Here is a 20,452-nt window from a genome sequence, read left to right as displayed (position 1 = left end):
TGCACTAAACATTTGGATAAGTTCAAATTTTGAAGGATACCTATTTTTGATTCATTTATTGGTTAGGGATGTAGAATATAGGTACAAACCATTTTTTATTCCACCCCCAACTACACGCAACTTTTTACACTCCTTAAATTGTGTCCAAATCTGTTAGAACATGCCACTGCCCCTCTTTTTATAAGGCCACAAATGCCTGTATTTCAGAATAACTTGAGTACTGATCATTTCTCCTTGAAAGACTGACACTGATCCATGTAAAACCCATCAGAATTAAGAAAGGATTATGCAGCTACTACATTAACACTTTAATCTGCTTGATGCAAGCAAAACATCAAGCTAGCAGCAAGTAAATACAGCTGACTGCTCTCAAGAAAGAAAGCATACACTTTCCTCTTGAGTCCTAACCCATACTGTCATAGTAATCATGCAATCTGCAATTCTAGTTGCTACCAGGCATAGATAGGAAACAGGTAGGAGTCGAAGAAAAATTCACCAGCACCTATATTCTTGCTTACCTGACAGCTGTTCTCAGTTTCATCAGTGCTTCTTGAGAAACCAAATCAGTTTTATTGAGGATTATAAGATCTGCTAATGCAATCTGTCTACACAAGAAAGAGTGAACTCATGAATAGGAGGTGCAGGAGTGAACTCTTCATTGTCTATCAATACAGGATTTATCTTTTTGTCACTGTTAACAGAAATTCCATTTATAACGTATTGGCCTAAATATAAGCTGCACTTTCCCCCCAAATTCCAACCATAAAAAGTTAAATGTGTGGCTTATATTCGCGACCTTATGGCATGCAGCCTGGAGTGCAGGGCAAACAGGGCCAGGAGCGTGGCGAAGCAGCACATAGTTCCACATTCTCTCCCCCAAGGCAGGGAAGGGAGAGAACCAGGAAGGGGAAAAGGGGAAAGGCCGCTGGCAACGCAGCGCAGTCCCCCCCCCCCCCCAAGTATGCAGCCAGGAGCAGCGAGGAATGGAACGGCTTATATTCGGGTATTTTTTTTTCTCCTCCTCCCCTCCAATTTTAAAGCTGCGGCTTATATTTGGGTGCAGCTTATATTCGGGCCAATATGTTATATCAAGACTAGGGGTGTGTTATGATGCTGCAAAACCCTTCACATAAATTGCCCAAGTAAACTTTACCAAGCTCAGTAGTAGATGGGGGTGGGCTGAAGTTGAGAAAAGGTGTCAGAAGTATTTATGGAGTTCATGACTAAAGTGAGATTTGAATCAGGGATATCCCAGTTCACACTTTTAGCCACTGTCCTATGCAGTTTTTCTCTTATTCATGTCCTTAAGAGCAATTTGTCTAAATGGCTAGCATCCATCATTTTAAAAAAAGATACAGTGAAATGCTGCTGGCAACTTGACATTAAATTGGAGTACAAATCAGAAAAAATGAATACTGGAAATGAAATTTAACAAAATAAAACTACCACAAAGAAACTGGTACAACAGGATAAATCCACAAAATGAAAACAGCTAGAAGAAGTGAGTCAGGTCTAGAAACTAAAACTCAAAATTAATAATGTCCTTGGTCAAGGCTGCCTTCCAATACTATGCTTCCCAATAAACAGTTCAGGATTCACACACATAGAAAATGGTCGTTGTAGTAATACCTAGCTGCTTCATTGATAAGGCCACTGGGTTTTTCTTCTAAGAGATGCTAAACAAAGATTTTAAAAAAAGACAGTTACAATAGGAAAATTGATTTCATTATTAACTGAATTGCTGACAGATACTGAAGGCACTTTATGCCGCAACTATTGAGGGCATCATTTAGCTCTTCTGTTCAGACAAAAATAACTGATTTAGAAGGAAAGCTTGGGTTACTTGCAACCATGAATTTACACATACAAAGTCTTAAGGACCATGTGCTTCAAAGGATGTGAACTAGCTTAAGAGACAGTATGCAAGGTGAAATGCTTTGAGGCTCATGTTGTCCAGCTGTCATAATTCAAAGACTTTTGGATCTGTCTCAATACTTCTGACTTCGAAACGTTTACAGATGGTTTTTGCACAGAAGACAAAATCCATGGGTTTGTGTGTCCACAGAAGTAATAAATTTATTAATTCAACAGTGTACGGTATTGGGACTAGATGACCCTTGGGGTCCCTTTCAACTCTACAATTCTATGATTCTATAATGTACATACTACGTCATTATGTTCATGCCTGTTTAAAAGTAATTTCTATTAAGTTCAGGGAGAGCTTCCCCCATGTAAATACGTATAGGACTGCACAGTTAACTTATTCATCTACATGATTATCCATGTTCCAGGACCATAATTGAAATAATTTTAGATTTATGCATATGCTTCAAGCTTTACATAGCAGTGAGAGTTATACTAACGTACATCATGGGCACCCAAACTGTAACAAGTGCGTTCCATCTACAGCCACTGAATAAATTTATTTACTTTTCACTAACTTTAGGTAAGGAGTAACTTATTTACAAACAGCAATGTTTCAATAAGGAAATTCAATATAAATATTTTTCTAATGTAGGCAATTTTTTCAGCACCCCTGAATGGGGAAAAAAGAGCAAACTTCTTTTAACTAGTAGAGGTTGCTGCTACTTTAAACGCTACTGAATCCTCAAAACGATTTCATTGCACAATGTCTATTTTCCTGACATCTCCAGTCAAAACTGTTATCTGACTAAGTGGTTTGTGCAATAACAGGATGACGAGAACAAGACCTCTCTTTTGACCTTTTCTCTGTAACTCCAACATTCATTTATTCTTCTGCATGAAATACTGTCAGGCTTTGTAGATTGGCAAAGAAGAGTGTTAATAGCATCGCTTTAGGTCCTCAGAGTTGTGACCTGTCACTGCAAGTTGTCCAATCATTTGCCTTTTGATTAAAACATGAATATTTCAGATTGCTGGGTGACAATCCCATTAGAGTGACAGCCCATGATATCAATTACCACATCCATTTCAATTTGGCTTGCAAGCCACAGGGTACAATTTCTCAGCTTTACATGGACTAGGCTAGATCCATGAAGCATGACACCTCTAAATTGCTGCCTATTATCCTAGTGTCATTGTTGTATTGCCTCCAGAATTCTTTAAATCACAAGCCAAGGTGGACGTCAAGCTTTGAAACGGGAGGAATTGGACAAGGGCACAAAGTTTCTACACAAAGCAAAAGTTATTTATTTGGCATATAACTGACAAAATTTAAAAGCTGCTATCACACTGACAGCATGTCAAGCTTTGTATCTGTTTATTGATTTAAGAATGCAAGATGATGCATTGAATTCCAAAGCTACTGAATGTGTTGTTGTTGTTGTTGTTGTTGTTGTTGTTTAGTCGTGTCTGACTCTTCGTGACCCCGTGGACCAGAGCACGCCAGGCACTCCTGTCTTCCACTGCCTCCCGCAGTTTGGTCAAACTCATGCTGGTAGCTTCGAAAACACTGTCCAACCATCTCGTCCTCTGTCGTCCCCTTCTCCTTGTGCCCTCCATCTTTCCCAACATCAGGGTCTCTTCCAGGGAGTCTTCTCTTCTCCTGACGTGGCCAAAGTACTGGAGCCTCAGCTTCACGATCTGTCCTTCCAGTGAGCACTCAGGGCTGATTTCCTTCAGAATGGAGAGGCTGGATCTTCTTGCAGTCCATGGGACTCTCAAGAGTCTCCTCCAGCACCATAATTCAAAAGCATCAATTCTTCGGTGATCAGCCTTCTTGATGGTTCAGCTCTCACTTCCATACATCACTACAGGGAAAACCATAGCTTTAACCATACGGACCTTTGTTGGCAAGCTGATGTCTCTGCTTTTTAAGATGCTGTCTAGGTTTGTCATTGCTTTTCTCCCAAGAAGCAGGCGTCTTTTAATTTCGTGACTGCTATCACAATCTGCAGTGATCATGGAGCCCAAGAAAGTAAAATCTCTCAATGTCTCCATTTCTTCCCCTTCTATTTGCCAGGAGGTGATGGGCCCAGTGGCCATGATCTTCGTTTTTTTGATGTTGAGTTTCAGACCATATTTTGCGCTCTGCTCTTTCACCCTCTTTAAAAGGTTCTTTAATTCCTCCTCACTTTCTGGCATCAAGGTGTCATCTGTGTATCTGATATTTCTTCCGGCAATCTTAATTCTGGCTTGGGATTCATCTAGCCCAGCGTTTTGTATGATGAATTCTGCATATAAGTTAAATAAGCAGGGAGACAATAGACAGCCTTGTCATACTTCTTTCCCAATTTTGAACCAATCAGTTGTTCCATATCCAGTTCTAACTTCTTGTCCCACATAGAGATTTCTTCTAGCTTCTTGTCCCACATAGAGATTTCTCAGGAGATAGATGAGGTGATCAGGCACTCCCATTTCTTTAAGAACTTGCCATAGTTTGCTGTGGTCGACACATTCAAAAGCTTTTGCATAGTCAATGAAGCAGAAGTAGATGTCTTTCTGGAACTCTGGAACTCTCTAGCTTTCTCCATAATCCAGCGCATGTTTGCAATTTGGTCTCTGGTTCCTCTGCCTCTTCTAAATCCAGCTTGCACTTCTGGGAGTTCTCGGTCCACATACTGCTTGAGCCTACCTTGTAGAATTTTAAGCATAACCTTGCTAGCGTGTGAAATGAGTGCAATTGTGCGGTAGTTGGAGCATTCTTTGGCACTGCCCTTCTTTGGGATTGGGATGTAGACTTGATTGTCTCCAATCCTCTGGCCACTGCTGAGTTTTCCAAACTTGCTGGCATATTGAGTGTAGCACCTTAACAGCATCATCTTTTAAAATTTTAAATAGTTCAGCTGGAATACCATCACTTCCACTGACCTTATTATTTGCAGTGCTTTCTAAGTCCCATTTGACTTCACTCTCTAGGATGTCTGGCTCAAGGTCAGCAACCACACTACCTGGGGTGTACGAGCCATCCATATCTTTCTGGTATAATTCCTTTGTGTAGTCTTGCCACCTCTTCTTGATGTCTTCTGCTTCTGTTAGGTCCTTACCACTTTTGTCCTTTATTATGGTAATCTTTGAACGAAATGTTCCTTTCATATCTCCTATTTTCTTGAACAGATCTCTGGTTCTTCCCATTCTGTTGTTTTCCTCTATTTCTTTGCACTGCTCGTTTAAGAAGGCCTTCTTGTCTCTCCTTGCTATTTTTTGGAAATCTGCATTCAATTTCCTGTATCTTTCACTATCTCCCTAGCATTTTGCTTGCCTTCTCTCCCCCGCTATTTGTAAGGCCTCGTTGGACAGCCACTTTGCTTTCTTGCATTTCCTTTTCATTGAGATGGTTTTCGTTGCTGCTTCCTGTATAATGTTACGAGCCTCCATCCATAGTTCTTCAGGCACTCTGTCCACCAAATCTACTGAATATTATACATTAATTATTTCAAAGCCTTTTTGGAGTCTTTCTTTCTTTGCTCACTAGGATAAGAATAAAATCTGTTTTTATTTTTGTGTATTCTAAAAAAAAGATGCAAGGAACAAGTACTTTACTGAGTAATGATTGCAGTCTTACTACTTTACCTGTAGTCCATACTTTGCATCAACAACAGATATGATACCTGCAAAAAGAAGTTTGTAGATAGGAATTTGAACTTGAGAAGCACAAACAGCAAAGTGAAGTCAAAGTTGCTATTCAGCTTTTCTACATAGAGATAGGAAAAACCATCAGAGATCTCTAAACCAGTGGTCAGCAACATATGGCTTGGCTTTGGCCTAGTTTTATGTAGGTGATAAGGAGTCTAAAAGAAGAGAAGGAAAAGGGAGTGGGAAACAGGATTGGGGAATCAAAGTGAATGGAGCAAAGGAAGGAAAAGGGAAGAAAAATCCTTTGCAAGTGTCTAGTTCAGACCTCCAGCAAGAATGTAGTGTCCCTCATCTATCAGCCTGTTGGAAGGGGAGGAAGAGAAGAGAGAAATGGGATGACCCCGCCCACTTTTGGTTCTGGTCCTGCCCACTGCTAGAAGGCAGCCCTGACAAAACTAACCATAAGACAATGTGACCCTCAACATAGAGGCTCCCTATCCATGCTCTAAACTATAGAACCTAGTCATTTTACCCACCTTCACGCATACTGTCTAAAATCATTAGCACACATTATGCACATTGCTATCTTGAACTCATAATGCACATACACTAGATCATGGGTAGGCAAACTAAGGCCCAGGGGCCGGGGCCGGCCCAATCGTCTTCTAAATCCGGCCCGCAGGCGGTCTGGGAATCCGCGTGTTTTTACATGAGTAGAATGTGTGCTTTTATTTAAAATGCATCTCTTGGTTATTTGTGGGGCATAGGATTTCACTCTTCTTTTTTTCAAAATATAATCCAGACCCCCACAAGGTCTGAGGGACAGTGGACCGGCCCCCTGCTGAAAAAGTTTGCTGGCCCCTGCACTAGATTAAAGAGGCTTGGGAAGAGGGAGAGACCTTTGACACCAATGTAAGCTGGGGAGGGAAGAGAGAGGGGAAGGGGAGGAACTATGTGTGAATGGATATGTGAGGGGTGAGAAGAGTGTGTGCGCATGTATAAGAAACTACAACTGTGCCCCCACCCACTGTCTGCTCTGTGCCAACACACTGCAGGGATGTATCCTCCCCCCAAAGAATGTGGCCCCTGTGGGAACAAAGTTTCCCAAACATGCACTAGAAAAACAATTGAGTAACTTGGATTTAATTTCTTACCATCAAGATAAATGTCACTTCCTAATTCAGCATCAACCCAAAACATGGAGGCAACAGCACCTATCAATACATAGCTCAGAATATATATGCATCACAAAAGGCAGGTTTTAAAAAACTGGTTGAAAAACTGTTACTTTTCTGCAATTCTTAAAGGCTAAAGAAAATCAGAAAGTTGGGGGGGGGGGGCAACCCAGTGGCTATATTTAGGCCACATCAGATTTTACTTGCCCTAAATTATTCAAAGGCACGTAGAAACATATATTTGATCTACATTACCAGTACTGAAAACCTCTGGCCAGTATCTTGGGCAGTTTTTTTGCACTTAAAACAGCACCATTGTTAAGAAGGCAACATTTTTAGCCAGCCTACCTTCAAATTGTGCATTGATAAAAACACCATGGCTTAGATATTACAATTGTCATTTCTGACTTGTAGCTGCCATCTGTATGCATGGGAGTGCTCTTTCCCCTAAATTTAAAAAAATGTTCAGGACAATTGTCTCTTAGAAGTTATGGCTATAGACATCAATAATACATACTTTCAACCAGGCATGTAACACTATTATGGAACAAAAGTGTTTAGAAATTATGAACTGAAGAATGCAATTACTAGGTCTGAAATCACACACTACTCTTACCCATGGCTGGAGTTAACTATTATATACAGAATTAAATTCTTCTCACCAATACGATTTTATGGGAGCAACTCCAACCTACAGAAAGAACCACGGCTGCAATCCTAACCATGTCTACTCTGAAGTAACCCCCACTGAATTCAATGGAGCTTACTCTTGGGTAAGTGAAGTTAGGATTGTACTCCAGATCATCACACCTGTAAAGTTTTAAAACATATTGGATTCCCTGGAGTTAAGGGATACCCATTTTTAATAAAGAACAGTCTGAAAATTATTTAGTAAGAATCTGTAAAATTCTTTATCTTTCCTTTGTGGAAAAGTGTGAATACATGAACATTTATTACTGAACAGTAAAGAAATAACAAAACTTCTGCAGGATGCTATATTTTGAAAAATAAGAAATCAAAATTTGTATTGACGTTCAACATGCACTTATGTCACAACATGAAGGATGCAAGAAATAGACAGCAATGAAAGTATTTTTTTTCAAAAGCTCACAAATATAATTGATTCCAGGGCTGTCTTAAAAAACGAAACACACAGGCATAAAAAATAACAGCTGAAGACTGCTGTCCACCCGAGGTGACAAGATGTGGTCTCCCAAGCATCACTGGGTGTCACGACTAAAATACCTGTCAGCTGTTTACAGTGATTACTCATGCAATATACAGCAAGGGCCACAGAATCTATTGATTTCTTTCTCAAATGCCTTAATAGTTTTTCAACTAAACTGAAATAGGATTTGTGTATAACAGAAACAGAATCAATGTTATTTCTTTTGAAGAAAATTATTTAACCATTACAATTATTTTGCTTTGAAATGTAGAGTGTCAGTCTCCTTAACATGAAACAATTGAATTGCAAAAAGGAATTTTATTCACCCTCCTAGCCAACAGCTCAGAGGTTTAATTAAAATGGCCCATAAAATTTAGGCAGCTTTTATTCATCACAATGACTGTTTAGGCTTTATTTTTTGCAACGACTATGTACTGCTGGACTAGTAAACAACAAATATGCAACTTCAAGAAGGGTTTAAAAAGCATATTATACTAGAGTACATTTGATTTCACTGAAGCCCCCAAGGGGCTAGAATTAAATAAGAAAGATTCCATCTAGATTCTGTATCTTGTTATAGGTCTAGACACACAGCTTTTCCCATGGAAAACAGGGCATACAGCCAAATCCTGAATATGAATTCTTAAGCAATTTTTTTTTTTTATCCTGGCTTTCTCAGATTAGCTTTTAGACCAAATATAATTATAGCTGTTGTGGGCTGGTCTGAGATGTTTTGTCACAGTAAGCAAAATGCTCAAAAAGGTAAAGGTAAAGGTACCCCTGCCCATACGGGCCAGTCTTGCCAGACTCTAGGGTTGTGCGCTCATCTCACTCTATAGGCCGGGAGCCAGCGCTGTCCGCAGACACTTCCGGGTCACGTGGCCAGCGTGACAAGCTGCATCTGGTGAGCCAGCGCAGCACACAGAACGCCGTTTACATTCCCGCTGGTAAGCGGTCCCTATTTATCTACTTGCACCCGGGGGTGCTTTCAAACTGCTAGGTTGGCAGGCGCTGGGACCAAACGACGGGAGCGCACCCCGCCGCAGGGATTCGAACCGCCGACCATGCGATCGGCAAGTCCTAGGTGCTGAGGTTTTACCCACAGCGCCACCCGCGTCCCTCTTATGCTCAAAGCCACCCCCAAAGTCGCCACACAAGTGTCCCCTCACCTGCCCCCACGCTACTGCCAATGCAGCAGCAAGGGCGCAGCAGTGAAGGCAACAGTACTGTGGCAGCAGTGTGAGCCAAGGTGTAGCAGGGCTGGGGGGCAGATCTGCCACCCAAGGCAAATGGCTTCACCTCGCCTCGCTGACAAGCCACTCCTGGATACCATAAATGTGTGTCTGACTAGAGGATTGAGAGGAGCAAGAAGATTTTGCATTGATGTTGCTCTTTATGGTTTCAAAAAATGCTCTCTCTGTTTGTGGTTGGCTAGTGTGAGAACAGGATGCTGGACTAAATGGGTCTTTGGTCTGATCCATCAGGTTCTTGAATTGTAGGGGTTATAAGATGCACTATTGACAGAAAGGATGGTTGTTGTGGAATCACCTTTGGCTACTCTTGTTTCCTGACAATTCCATTCTTTTTCTTTTGTATCCAAGCTACATCTACATCCTGACAGACAGGCACAACGGAATACCCAATGCATTTCTGCTCATCCCATAAAGAAAAATTTCAACCCAGATTCTCACAACACAATCCTAACCACATCCTACTGAATTCAATGGGGCACTCTTAATCCATCCCCTTCCCCAAATTATATTTACCTGGATCTGCCAATCCAGTTGTCTCTAGCAAGATGTAGTCAAACTTGCCTTTCTTCTGCATTAAATTTTCAATAGCCTTCAAACCATTGTCCCTGATGAAAAAAGAAATCATTTAAAAGGAATTATCTTTATTGCTATTTATGCTACAGTACTTTCTAAATGAAACACAATACTATCCTAAAACCTATTTAGTATCCAAATTAGAAATCTACATGGTAATAAATTTTATTGTAATTCACTCATAGAACTTTGGTTATTAGGCAGTAAAAAGTGTAGCAAAGTGTAGCAAAGAAATAAAATAATAATAAAATAATAAGTTCATCAGGGCTTTTAAAAAACTTTTACGAACTGCAGTACCTCATACCCTGTAATTGGAAGCTTGTTTTAAAAATCCATCCTAATTTTTTTAAAAAAGTGCTTCCACATATCCAACCTGCAGCACATTTCTGCTATCTTGCATCTTCTTCAGTATACAGTGGTACCTCGGGTTAAGTACTTAATTCATTCCAAAGGTCCGTACTTAACCTGAAACTGTTCTTAACCTGAAGCACCACTTTAGCTAATAGAGCCTCCTGCTGCCACCGCACTGCTGGAGCACAATTTCTGTTCTCATCCTGAAGCCAAGTTCTTAACCTGAAGCACTATTTCTGAGTTAGCGGAGTCTGTAACCTGAAGCGTATGTGTCAGGGGCTCAGGAGCAGAGGCACAGGAAAGGGAGGAAATAAGAGAGCGAGGGGGAGGAATCCGAAGGAAATGTTAGCGATGACAGCGGCCCGAGGTCTCTGAGTCTTTCCAGCGAATCGGAAGATTCACAGAAAGGGGCTCCCATGGTCAGAGCAAGGGGGGTGCCTAGGGGGAGACCCCAGGAAGAAGGGGCCAGAGGGGACTCAGAGAGCAGCAGTTGGAAATCAGGACCAGCTTCCCCACCAGAGCGCAGTAGGGGGGAGGAGTCCCAGGTATCGGGATCAGGCGGCTCACCGCCAGCGGGAGGAGATGAGTCAGGATTGGCCACGCCTCCATCGGAGAGCGAGGAAACGGTCAAGAGGAAGGTTGGAGGCTGGGCGCGCGCACCAAGTTCAAATGTGCAGGAGGGCGGCGCAGTTGGTAGCCCGGATAGGGAGCCAGGTCCTAAAGCCCGCAGAAAGGAGGGACAGGAGTCAGGGGGGTCAGTGTCAGCGTCAGAAGAGTCCAGAAAGGAGGAGACCCCGGGGGGCAGAAGGACCCAGAGGAGAAAGGAGAGACGGAAGAGGTGGAGTAAGGTTAGAGTCTTAAACTGGTGTACAGGGAGTGGAGACTCAGACGGAGCTTCGCCGGTCTAGCTTCTAAGACGTAGAGCTGGGCGTTGCGGCTTGGAAATGGAAACTGTACTTCAATAAAGACTTTTGTACATCACTACCGGCTAGTGTTGGTCCTCTGTGAGCTGGGACCTGGAGCCAGCTCTGACAGTATGTAACCTGAGGTACCACTGTATTCATTGGTTTCAATATGAAATCATTAAAAAAGCAACTAATTTTCAGGTTTGGTCCTACAGAGGCTAATGTTATTTATTTAAAACACAAATGAATTTTCATCTAGCTCAGCTTGCAAAAAATATTATTATTAAGTCTCCCTATAAGCCATTTTTCTCATATTAAAAAAGAATAGGAATAATGAGAAAATGTACACAAAATCAAAGTCCTTGATGCTTCTGAGCTTCCTGAAGGAGGCAGTGGTAAGGCCCCATCCCTTCTCGACACAGAGGTATTGAATAATGCCTGGACAAAAACGCCCCCTTTTGCATGGTGACCTCCAACAGCATCTGAATGAAGCTGTCCAGACACATTTCAATCTGGACTCAGACCCAGGTTCAGAATTAAATAGATTTGGTCTCTCAAACTGATGACCTTTCTGAAGAAAGGGATGGAGGACTGTGACCCTGTTAATTCTCCTCAATCTCTCCATGGCTTTTTATGCAACTGATCCTGTATTCTCCTAGGCCAGCTTCTGTGGGCTGGGAGTTGGAAACACCATACTACAAGACCTCTGCTTTTATTCGCAAGACCAACACCAAAGAGCAGCACTGGGAGACCTTTGTTTAGTTCCCTGGCACTTGTGCTGTGGGGTCCTGCAATCCCATCTTATCTCTACAGCTTTTTAGCATTTATATGAAGCAGTTGAGATCTGTTGCCCAGCAGCTTGGAGTATAGTACCATCAGTATGCTGATAACATGCAACAAGTCAGGTGATAGACTGGTATCTGGAGGCAGCAATGGATTCATGAGGACCAATAAATGGAAGCTGAATCCTGGTAAGATGAAGAGATTGATGTTGAGTGGTTCCTCGTGTTGGGAGATGTCTGTTCTGAAGAGAGATCCTTCTTCTGATGTTTGTAACTTGTGGCTGTTGTTGGAGTCATCACTGCCACTTGGAACTTAGGTGTCTTTTGTGGCAAAGGAACACCTATGCCTATCTCTGGCTGGTTCACCAGCTTTTTCTTTACCTGAACCAAGATAGCATGGCTATAGTACTAAGTGCTCTTACAACCTCTTGCTTAGACTACTGTAAAGCTCTCAACTTGGGGCTGTCCTTGAAGGTGGTCTAAAAACTCCAGGTGGTGCAGAATGTGACCTCCAGCTTGTTGACTGGCTCCACAAAATGGGATCATGGAATAGCTCAGTCAGTAGAGCAAGAGACTCTTAATCTCAGGGTAACAGCACAGAACAGGCGCTCTTGAATAATGGCACCCCAAATGCAGAGCTCCCTCCCCACATTTGTCCTCTACTGTTTTTAGGCATCAGCTTAAGTTGCATTTGTTACTTCAGACCTATGGGAATTGATGTATGATCTCAACTGCTTTGAGGTCTTTGATCTTTGAGGTCTTTTTCTGATACTTATTTTCTTTATTGTTGGCTCTTATATTCACTGTGTTTTAAGTAGGTTGCTATGTACTGCCCTGTGAATCTTTGGGTTGAAGGCAGAACACAACTTTAATAAACAGCAATATATTATGTATTTTTTTTAACACTGGAATTCTCACCAACTGGTTCCTGCCACAGGAGAACTACTTAATAACTACAGGAGAATCATGCTGAACTATGAAGACACATGAGTTAAAAGGAAAAGGATCAATTTTAAAGTCAGTGGTTGTTGTTTTAAAAGGTGAAAGGTAAGGTAAAGGACCCCTGGACAGTTAAGTCCAGTCGAATTTGACTATGAGGTGCAACACTCATCTCCGCTTTCAGGCCGAGGGAGCCGGCATTTGTCTGCAGACAGCTTTTCCGGGTCATGTACTGGTATGCTTTCGAACTGCAAGGTTGGCAGGAGCTGGGTTTGCAAACTAATGGGAGCTCACCCCATTGTGTGGATTTGAAATGCCGACCTTGCGATTGGCAAGCTCAAGAGGCTCGGTGGTTTAGACCACAGTGCCACATGGGTCCTTTACCTTACCTTTAAAAAAACCCTTACTTTACAGAACAGCATAGACATCCATTTCTGAGTTCCAGCCATTCTTCATAGAGTTCTCCACCCTGACTTACAGCCAAGGATTTTTCCAAGGCGCTTCCTGAAAATACAAGAAAAATACTACCGTAACATTGTGTCTTACACTCAATTTTCATTCTTTCTGATAAACATGAGAGAGCAGGTACAATGATCAAAACTCCAGCAGTCACAAAGCAGAATCCAAAATGTCTTGGCTTATATTCTTCTCGGACCAAGACATTATACCTTTAGCCAAGGGTGGCCAAAAAAATCCTAGTCTAAGTCCAAATCAAACTCCATTTTAATTAGGCTGAGAACCTTTCATACTTTATACCATCTTATACTTCAGTTATAACATACTAACATGAATAAGAGGTAAAAGGAAAATATAGTAAGAAAGAGGAAACTCTTCAGACAATTTGTATTGCTGAGCCTCTCCTCTAAACTAGATGAAGACCATGGATTGATGTCTGAATGAAGACTGACAAGTGAGGTGTGCACCTTTTACTAAAGAAAATGAGAATTCAGGTAGGGTTTAATTTTGTTCCACACCTCATAAAGAGCAGTCTAGATTATAATATCCTATAACAATGCCATCCCAGCTGATCAAACAAGGTACTTCATACCTTGAAAAGTCAGCTGAGAACCTTTGTGCTGGTTGAAAATACTATGTATTCAGCCTACAGGGATTAGTCTAATACCAAAGAGCACCCAAACACATACGGCTGGGTGAGCAGATGTACATGTTTCTAAGCAACAACTGTACTTCAAATAATTTAAAAGATAAAAAATGAGTTTTTTCCTCTCTCAAGGATGTAAGTGTGCAAAGTGTTTCAAGAACATTTTTATTTTTACAAGATTTAGGCTCTGATATACAAAACTTTTTTGTTTTATGCATAGTTATACATACCTTCACCAAATTCATTTAGAATAATTGCTATCCTCTTGTTGTGCTGTTCCGTCAAAATATAATTAAGAAGAGTGGTTTTTCCAGCACCTAAAAAAACAGAACAAACTTTTTATGCAAAGAAAATGCATAAATACATATATACAACTTAGAAATAAAAATATGCTTTCAAATAGAACTTTACAGGCAGTGACCAGAACATCCTGAAATGTTAATCTTAATTCCTGATCGCTTCACAAACATTGCACATATTGTCTTAAGATGGACCTCATGTTCTTAATATAAATTTATGGGACACAGCACATTTTTCAAGTTACACTAAAAACATTTCTTTCTTTGCTTCATCATGTAATTTTAACACCCAGTATGTGTGTGTGTTTTGATCACTACAAACTCATTTCCCAGTACTTATAAACAACTACACCGAACAATGGAAAACTCCTAGATTTGATATCATGGCATATCTTCAGAAACTTATGAAACCAACTTTGAAACTAGGAAATAAACTTCAATGTACTTTGGTCAAATTTCTGGGGGCTAAAAAAATGCAATTTTAATAAGTTCTTGATTCAGTTAAAGTTATAGAAATGTCTTTGAGTTAAAAATAATGATGTTTCTTAGTGGTCAAGAAGCGCACCATGACTCTACCCCCTTAAAAGATGCCAAGGCGCCATCATCACCTTGCTGTCATAGAACTCAAAAACTTATCTGTGATAGCAATTTAGCCCTGTACAGATGCTCAAATCCTGCAAAGTAGGGAATCAGCATCATGACTGATATTTGCATCTTGACTTCTGATTTACCTAGAGATTATACAATGCATGTAAGCTTCTGTGCAAATTTAGGTGATGGGCTGCTGCAAACTAATTCTCCATCTCACAAAGAGAACCAGTATAAGGCATTTCTTTGCTTCTAAATGCAGGCTTTATGCTCCAACAACTGACCTGAACATCCTTGCTCTCTAATCACATCACGTCAACAGCACAGGGATTTAATTCATAACACAATTTATTTATTTTTTTACATTAGTTTAAATTTCTTACATGAACTCTACTATACTCTTCTCTAGTATAGAGCATATACAAGGAAAACAAGACAAGTGCAAAAATTGTTGTAATACTACTTTTAAATAAAACAAATCATAGTTCCATATAATAATAAAAATGCATTATTAAGCACCCTACAGTGACAATTTGGCATACAGTTTATTACCTAAATAGCCAGTAATAATGGTAACAGGAATCTTATATGGAATATCCTGTCCTGCATGGTCCTTTATCTGCTGTTCTCTTATTGGAATCAGCTCAGGGCAATCCTCTTCTTCCTCCACAGTAGAGCCTTCCATTTCTGAGTCACTATAACCACCTGCCAATCAAAGACAACAGTTAAAACCAATGGGGAAGGGCTCAAGAAGGGAAGCCTTTAAACGCTAGGAACCAGAGGGCTGTGAATAAGAGACCCTGAAACCCTAACTCTTCACAACCATGTGTGCTATGCCTCATTTTTGCCCCTCACATATTCCTCATTGAAGCATCATGCAGTTTCCCCCTAAATCTATATAAAAGCCAGTCTCCTACCTTGCAGCACAATAAAGCAAAACAATCCAGAATGGAGCCATTCAGATAGGAAGAGGCCAAGTTTTGCACTTGAACACAGCCTCACAGGAAGCAAGAACCTGCAGACCATGTGATCGCTGACATCAACACTGTGTGCAGTACCTACCTCCACTGAAGGCATAGCTGGGGGGGAGGGACATGCACCTGTCACCATTCTGTCTGGCTCTCTTGCAGATTTGGAATGCCTCAACAACAGTTGTTTTAAACTACTTTCTTTTGACCCCCAAGTGTTCAGAAAATTCTGTCAAAATCCTCAATCATTGAAAACTAGGAAGTTACATCAGGGAGAATCTTTCATACGGCTGAAATATTTTGCAAAATTACAAAGAACATGATCTTTTTCCATCTTATTTTAAAAAGTCTAAAGTAAAATATTTAATGAAAGTATTTTGCAAAAATATATTCTGATTATTTCTACTTTTAGTTTAACGTTTTTATTTGTTTACTTGATTGGGGGGAGGCCGCTGCCCCCCCAACCCAAAGGGCAAATATCCAGCGCTCCAGACGGCACATTCAGAGGGTGTTCTCACCAGGGGCGAAAGCTGAGAGGAGCGAGGCCTGGAGGCTGAAGAATAATGTCGTCACCCTTTTCGACTCTTCGGAGCCAGAGATACAGTAATGCCTGAGGTGAGGATTAGAAACGCCAAGCAGATTTCGGGGGGTCGGGTCCCTCGGCGGAATTCCTCTCTCCCTCGCGACCGCAAAGGAGATCCGGAAGCCCCGCGCAGATCTCGCGGGACCCCCCTGCGCGAGGAAACCCGCTACACTCTGCACATGCGCAGGAGATCGCGCAGAAGGGGCACCTATTGGACGGACAGCCGCCCTGCCTTCTCTCGCGCACCTGCAAGCTCCGCCCCGTCGCCTCGCCGCTTCCTACCCAGCCACGCACGCATGCGCGCCTCAGCTTCCTTCCCAGGCGAGGAACGTCGGTTCCTTCCTGCTGCCGTACAAGAGGCTGCGAAGGGCCGCGTCATTGGAGACGTCAGAGGGCATCTTGCCATGTCGGCATCGGCGTCACAGGAAGAAGGTTCGGGGAGGCAGCGGACCCCTCCTCTCACTCAAGGAATTCTGGGCCCTGTAGTTTACAGAGCTTCAGCTCCCGGCGAAACTTCACAAACCAGAATTCTATAATTGCACCTTTTTAAAAAGAAACACACACACCCTTCAGTGAATTAAAAAAACAGGATTTTAAAATCAATTGTGAAAGACTTGGGTGCTTGGGTGGATTGTTCTGCGCGGCAGTAAAGGTAAAGGTACCCCTGCCCGTACAGGCCAGTCTTGCCAGACTCTAGGGTTGTGCGCCCATCTCACTCTATAGGCCGGGAGCCAGCGCTGTCCGGAGACACTTCCGGGTCACGTGGCCAGCGTGACATCGCTGCTCTGGCGAGCCAGAGCCGCACACGGAACACCGTTTACCTTCCCGCTAGTAAGCGGTCCCTATTTATCTACTTGCACCCGGGGGTGCTTTCGAACTGCTAGGTTGGCAGGCGCTGGGACCAAACAACGGGAGCGCACCCCGCCGCGGGGATTCGAACCGCCGACCTTTCGATCAGCAAGCCCTAGGCGCTGAGGCTTTTACCCACAGCGCCACCCGCATCCCATTCTGTGCGGCAGTACCAGGCCCCTTATTGTGGATGGAGCACAGTGGGGTGGATGTTCCTGCAGAAAAGGTGCTTTGCCCATAGCTAAGGGTGGAAAGAGCAATGGGTTGGTAGCATTAGAAACACCCGTCTGAAATGGCAAATTCTTCCATCCAGCCATATGGAGCTATGCTCCATTCCTGAATCAGAGAAGCTGGTTATAGTTTGGTCATAGCTGTCAACTTTCAGATTTGAAAATAAGGGATCAGCAGCCTCACCTGTCCCAGGGACAGTCTACGGGTTATCTAACAATCCGGGATAGCAGCGGGAAGCAGCGGGAAACAGCGCTGGAATAAGGGGATTTCCCACAAAAAAAGGGAAGGTTGACAGCTATGAGTTTGGTTTTCACGTGGCTTTGAAAAAGTGCCAATAGTCTCCAAATCAGCCCCACATGGAAAGACGGCTGCTCATGAACACTGCTTCGTGTGAGTCCCGCCAGGCAAACTGTGAGTGGGGGTGTAGCAGGGGCAGGGCCGCAGGGGTGGCTGGCCAACAATGGTCAGAGAGAATTGAGCGGAGGCAGGGCCCAATGAAAGCAAGGAAGATTTTATTTTTCATTTGCAACAGAGGAGTGAGGAGGACCTGGAACAAGGGTGTGCAATAACTTTTAAAGATTTTGGAAATTGCCCCGTCCCTTAGTCAAAGACTACCCAAAAGTATCATACACATGTCACAGAAAAAGGCAGTCTAAAACAGAAATTCAAAAATGTGGCTTGTCTCCTGTCTGACAAAATTGGTCACCGGTGGCCTCTTTTGAGATGGTAAATACCTTAGTTCTTGAATCCAGGTAACAGGCAGTGAATGTCCTATGTGAGTGCCTGGAGGCGGTTGGAGGATGGATAATAATAATTTATTTATACCCTGCCCATCTGGCGGGGTTTCCCCACCCACTCTGGGCGGCTTCCAATAAAGATTAAAAATACAATAAAACATCAGTCATTAAAAACTTCCCTAAACAGGGCTGCCTTCAGATTTCTTCTAAAGTCAGATAGTTGTTTATCTCTTTGACATCTGATGGGAGGGCGTTCCGCAGGACGGGCGCCACTACCGAGAAGGCCCTCTGTCTGGTTCCCTGTAGCTTGGCTTCTCATAGTGAGGGAACCACCAGAGCTGGATCTCAGTGTCCAGGCAGAGCGATGGGGGTGGAGACGCTCCTTCGGGTGTACTGGGCCGAGGCCGTTTAGGGCTTTAAAGGTCAACACCAGCACTTTGAATTGTGCTCGGAAACGTACTGGGAGCCAATGTAAGTCTTTCAAGACCGGTGTTATGTGGTCTCGGCAACCTTTCCCAATCACCAGTCTGGCTGCCGCATTCTGGATTAGTTGTAGTTTCCGGGTCATAGAATCATAGAGTTGGAATAGACCACAAGGGCCATCGAGTCCAACCCCCTGCCAAGCAGGAAACACCATCAGAGCACTCCTGACATATGGCTGTCAAGCCTCTGCTTAAAGACCTCCAAAGAAGGAGACTCCACCACACTCCTTGGCAGCAAATTCCACTGTCGAACAGCTCTTACTGTCAGGAAGTTCTTCCTAATGTTTAGGTGGAATCTTCTTTCTTGTAGTTTGGGTCACTTCCAAAGGTTGCACCACGTAGAGCACATTGCAGTAGTCCAAGCGGGAGATAACTAGAGCATGCACCACTCTGGCGAGACAGTCCGTGGGCAAGTAGGGTCTCAGCCTGCATACCAGATGGACCTGGTAGACAGCTGCCCTGGACACAGAATTAACCTGTGCCTCCATGGACAGCTGGGAGTCCAAAATGACTCCCAGGCTGAGCATCTGGACCTTCAGGGGCACAGTTGCCCCATTCAGGACCAGGGAGTCCCCCAAATCTGTCGGCCCCCTGTCCCCCAAGAACAGTACTTCTGTCTTGTTAGGATTCAATCTCAAGCCATTAAATCCATCCTCCAACCGCCTCCAGACACTCACACAGGACATTCACTGCCTTCACTGGTTCCAATTTGAAAGAGAGGTAGAGCTGAGTGTCATCCACATACTGATGAACACCCAGCCGCAACCCCCTGATGCTCTCTCCCAGCAACTTCATATAGATGTTGAAAAGCATGGGGGAGAGGACGGAACCCTGAGGCACCCCACAAGTGAGAGCCCAGGGGTCTGAACACTCATCCCCCTCCCCACCACTTTCTGAACACAGCCCAGGAGGAAGGAGCGGAACCACTGTATAACAGTGCTTCCAGCCCTTCTAGACGGTCCAGAAGAATGTGATGGTTGATGGTATCAAAAGCCACTGAGAGATCCAACAGAACTAGGAAACAGCTCTCACCTTTGTCCCTAGCCCGCTGGAGATCATCGAGCAGCGCGACCAGGGCAGTTTCAGTCCCATGATGAGGCCTGAATCGCGAATGGAAGGGATCCAAATGGTCCGCTTCTTTCAGGCGTGCCTGGAGTTGTTCAGCAACTACTCGCTCTATACCTTGCCCAAGAATAGAAGATTTGAGACTGGGTGATAGTTGGCCATATTGGCCAGGTCTAGAGATGTTTTTTTAAGAAGCGGTTTGATAACCGCCTCTTCCAGCAGGTCTGGGAAAACTCCCTCACAAAGAGAAGCATTCACCACCCCGCCAAGCCCATTGCCCAGCTCTTCCTGGCTCACTTTTATAAGCTAGGATGGGCAAGGATCAAGGAGACAGATGGTCAGTTTCATTTGTCTAAGCAGCCTGTCCACATCCTTGGAGGTAACAGATTGGAATTGATTCCATGCAACTCAACCAGACAGGGCTCTAGCACTCTCCTACCCTGGCCCTGCTCCCATGGTGGAGTCTACCTTTTCCTGAATCTGAGCGACTTTATCTGCAAAAAACTTTGCAAAATCGTTGCAGGAAATATTTTACCAGACCCTGGTGGCAAACGTGGTTCAGTTAAATTGTGAACCACCTGAAAGAGTCTCCTGCTACTATTTTCTGCAGATGCAGTAGAGGTGGTGAAGGAAGTACACTTTGCCCTTGCTATCACCACTTGGTAGGCTCGACGTTGAGCTCTAACCCATGTCTAATCCGGTTCAAAATGAGTTTTCCGCCACTGGCACTCTAGCCATCTCAATGACTGTTTCATCGCCCTCAGCTCCAGGGAAAACCACAGGGCTGTCCGGGCTCCATACAATTGGAGGGGGCGCTTCGGAGCAAGACAGTCGATAGTCCTGGTAAACTCTGCATTCCAGCGGGCCACCAGGGAATCAGTTGAAAGGCCATCAACATGGGATAAA

General features: G+C 43.3%; 2 protein-coding genes across 12 annotated transcripts in view; one reads left to right on the top strand and one right to left on the bottom strand.

Moving 5' to 3' along the window:
• Nucleotides 1–16,495, bottom strand: part of ZNG1A (Zn regulated GTPase metalloprotein activator 1A) — a 32,460-nt gene extending 15,965 nt beyond the window's left edge. For 5 of the 11 annotated variants that reach the window (XR_013394589.1, XM_077935921.1, XM_077935924.1 and 2 more), the window contains exons 1-9: nt 15,549–15,672; nt 15,184–15,336; nt 13,975–14,061; nt 13,050–13,146; nt 9,606–9,697; nt 6,651–6,710; nt 5,494–5,531; nt 1,630–1,676; nt 519–605 (exon numbers count right to left, since the gene is read on the bottom strand). Coding sequence is in view for 10 of the 11 variants with exons in the window: in XM_077935921.1 (XP_077792047.1) it covers nt 519–605; nt 1,630–1,676; nt 5,494–5,531; nt 6,651–6,710; nt 9,606–9,697; nt 13,050–13,146; nt 13,975–14,061; nt 15,184–15,336; nt 15,549–15,657 (770 nt within the window). In the remaining variant the exon portion in view is untranslated. The other 6 variants (XM_077935923.1, XM_077935925.1, XM_077935928.1 and 3 more) reach the window with 4 other exon arrangements.
• The window catches only part of DOCK8 (dedicator of cytokinesis 8), a 222,054-nt gene that overhangs the window by 5,642 nt on the left and 195,960 nt on the right, over nt 1–20,452 (top strand). The gene's annotated exons all lie outside the window — the stretch shown is intronic.

This window comes from Podarcis muralis, chromosome 11 (assembly GCF_964188315.1).
Source record: "Podarcis muralis chromosome 11, rPodMur119.hap1.1, whole genome shotgun sequence".
In the NCBI taxonomy this organism is placed as follows: domain Eukaryota; kingdom Metazoa; phylum Chordata; class Lepidosauria; order Squamata; family Lacertidae; genus Podarcis; species Podarcis muralis.
Note: the sequence above shows the minus strand (reverse complement) of the source record. Positions and strands in the feature narration are given on the sequence as shown.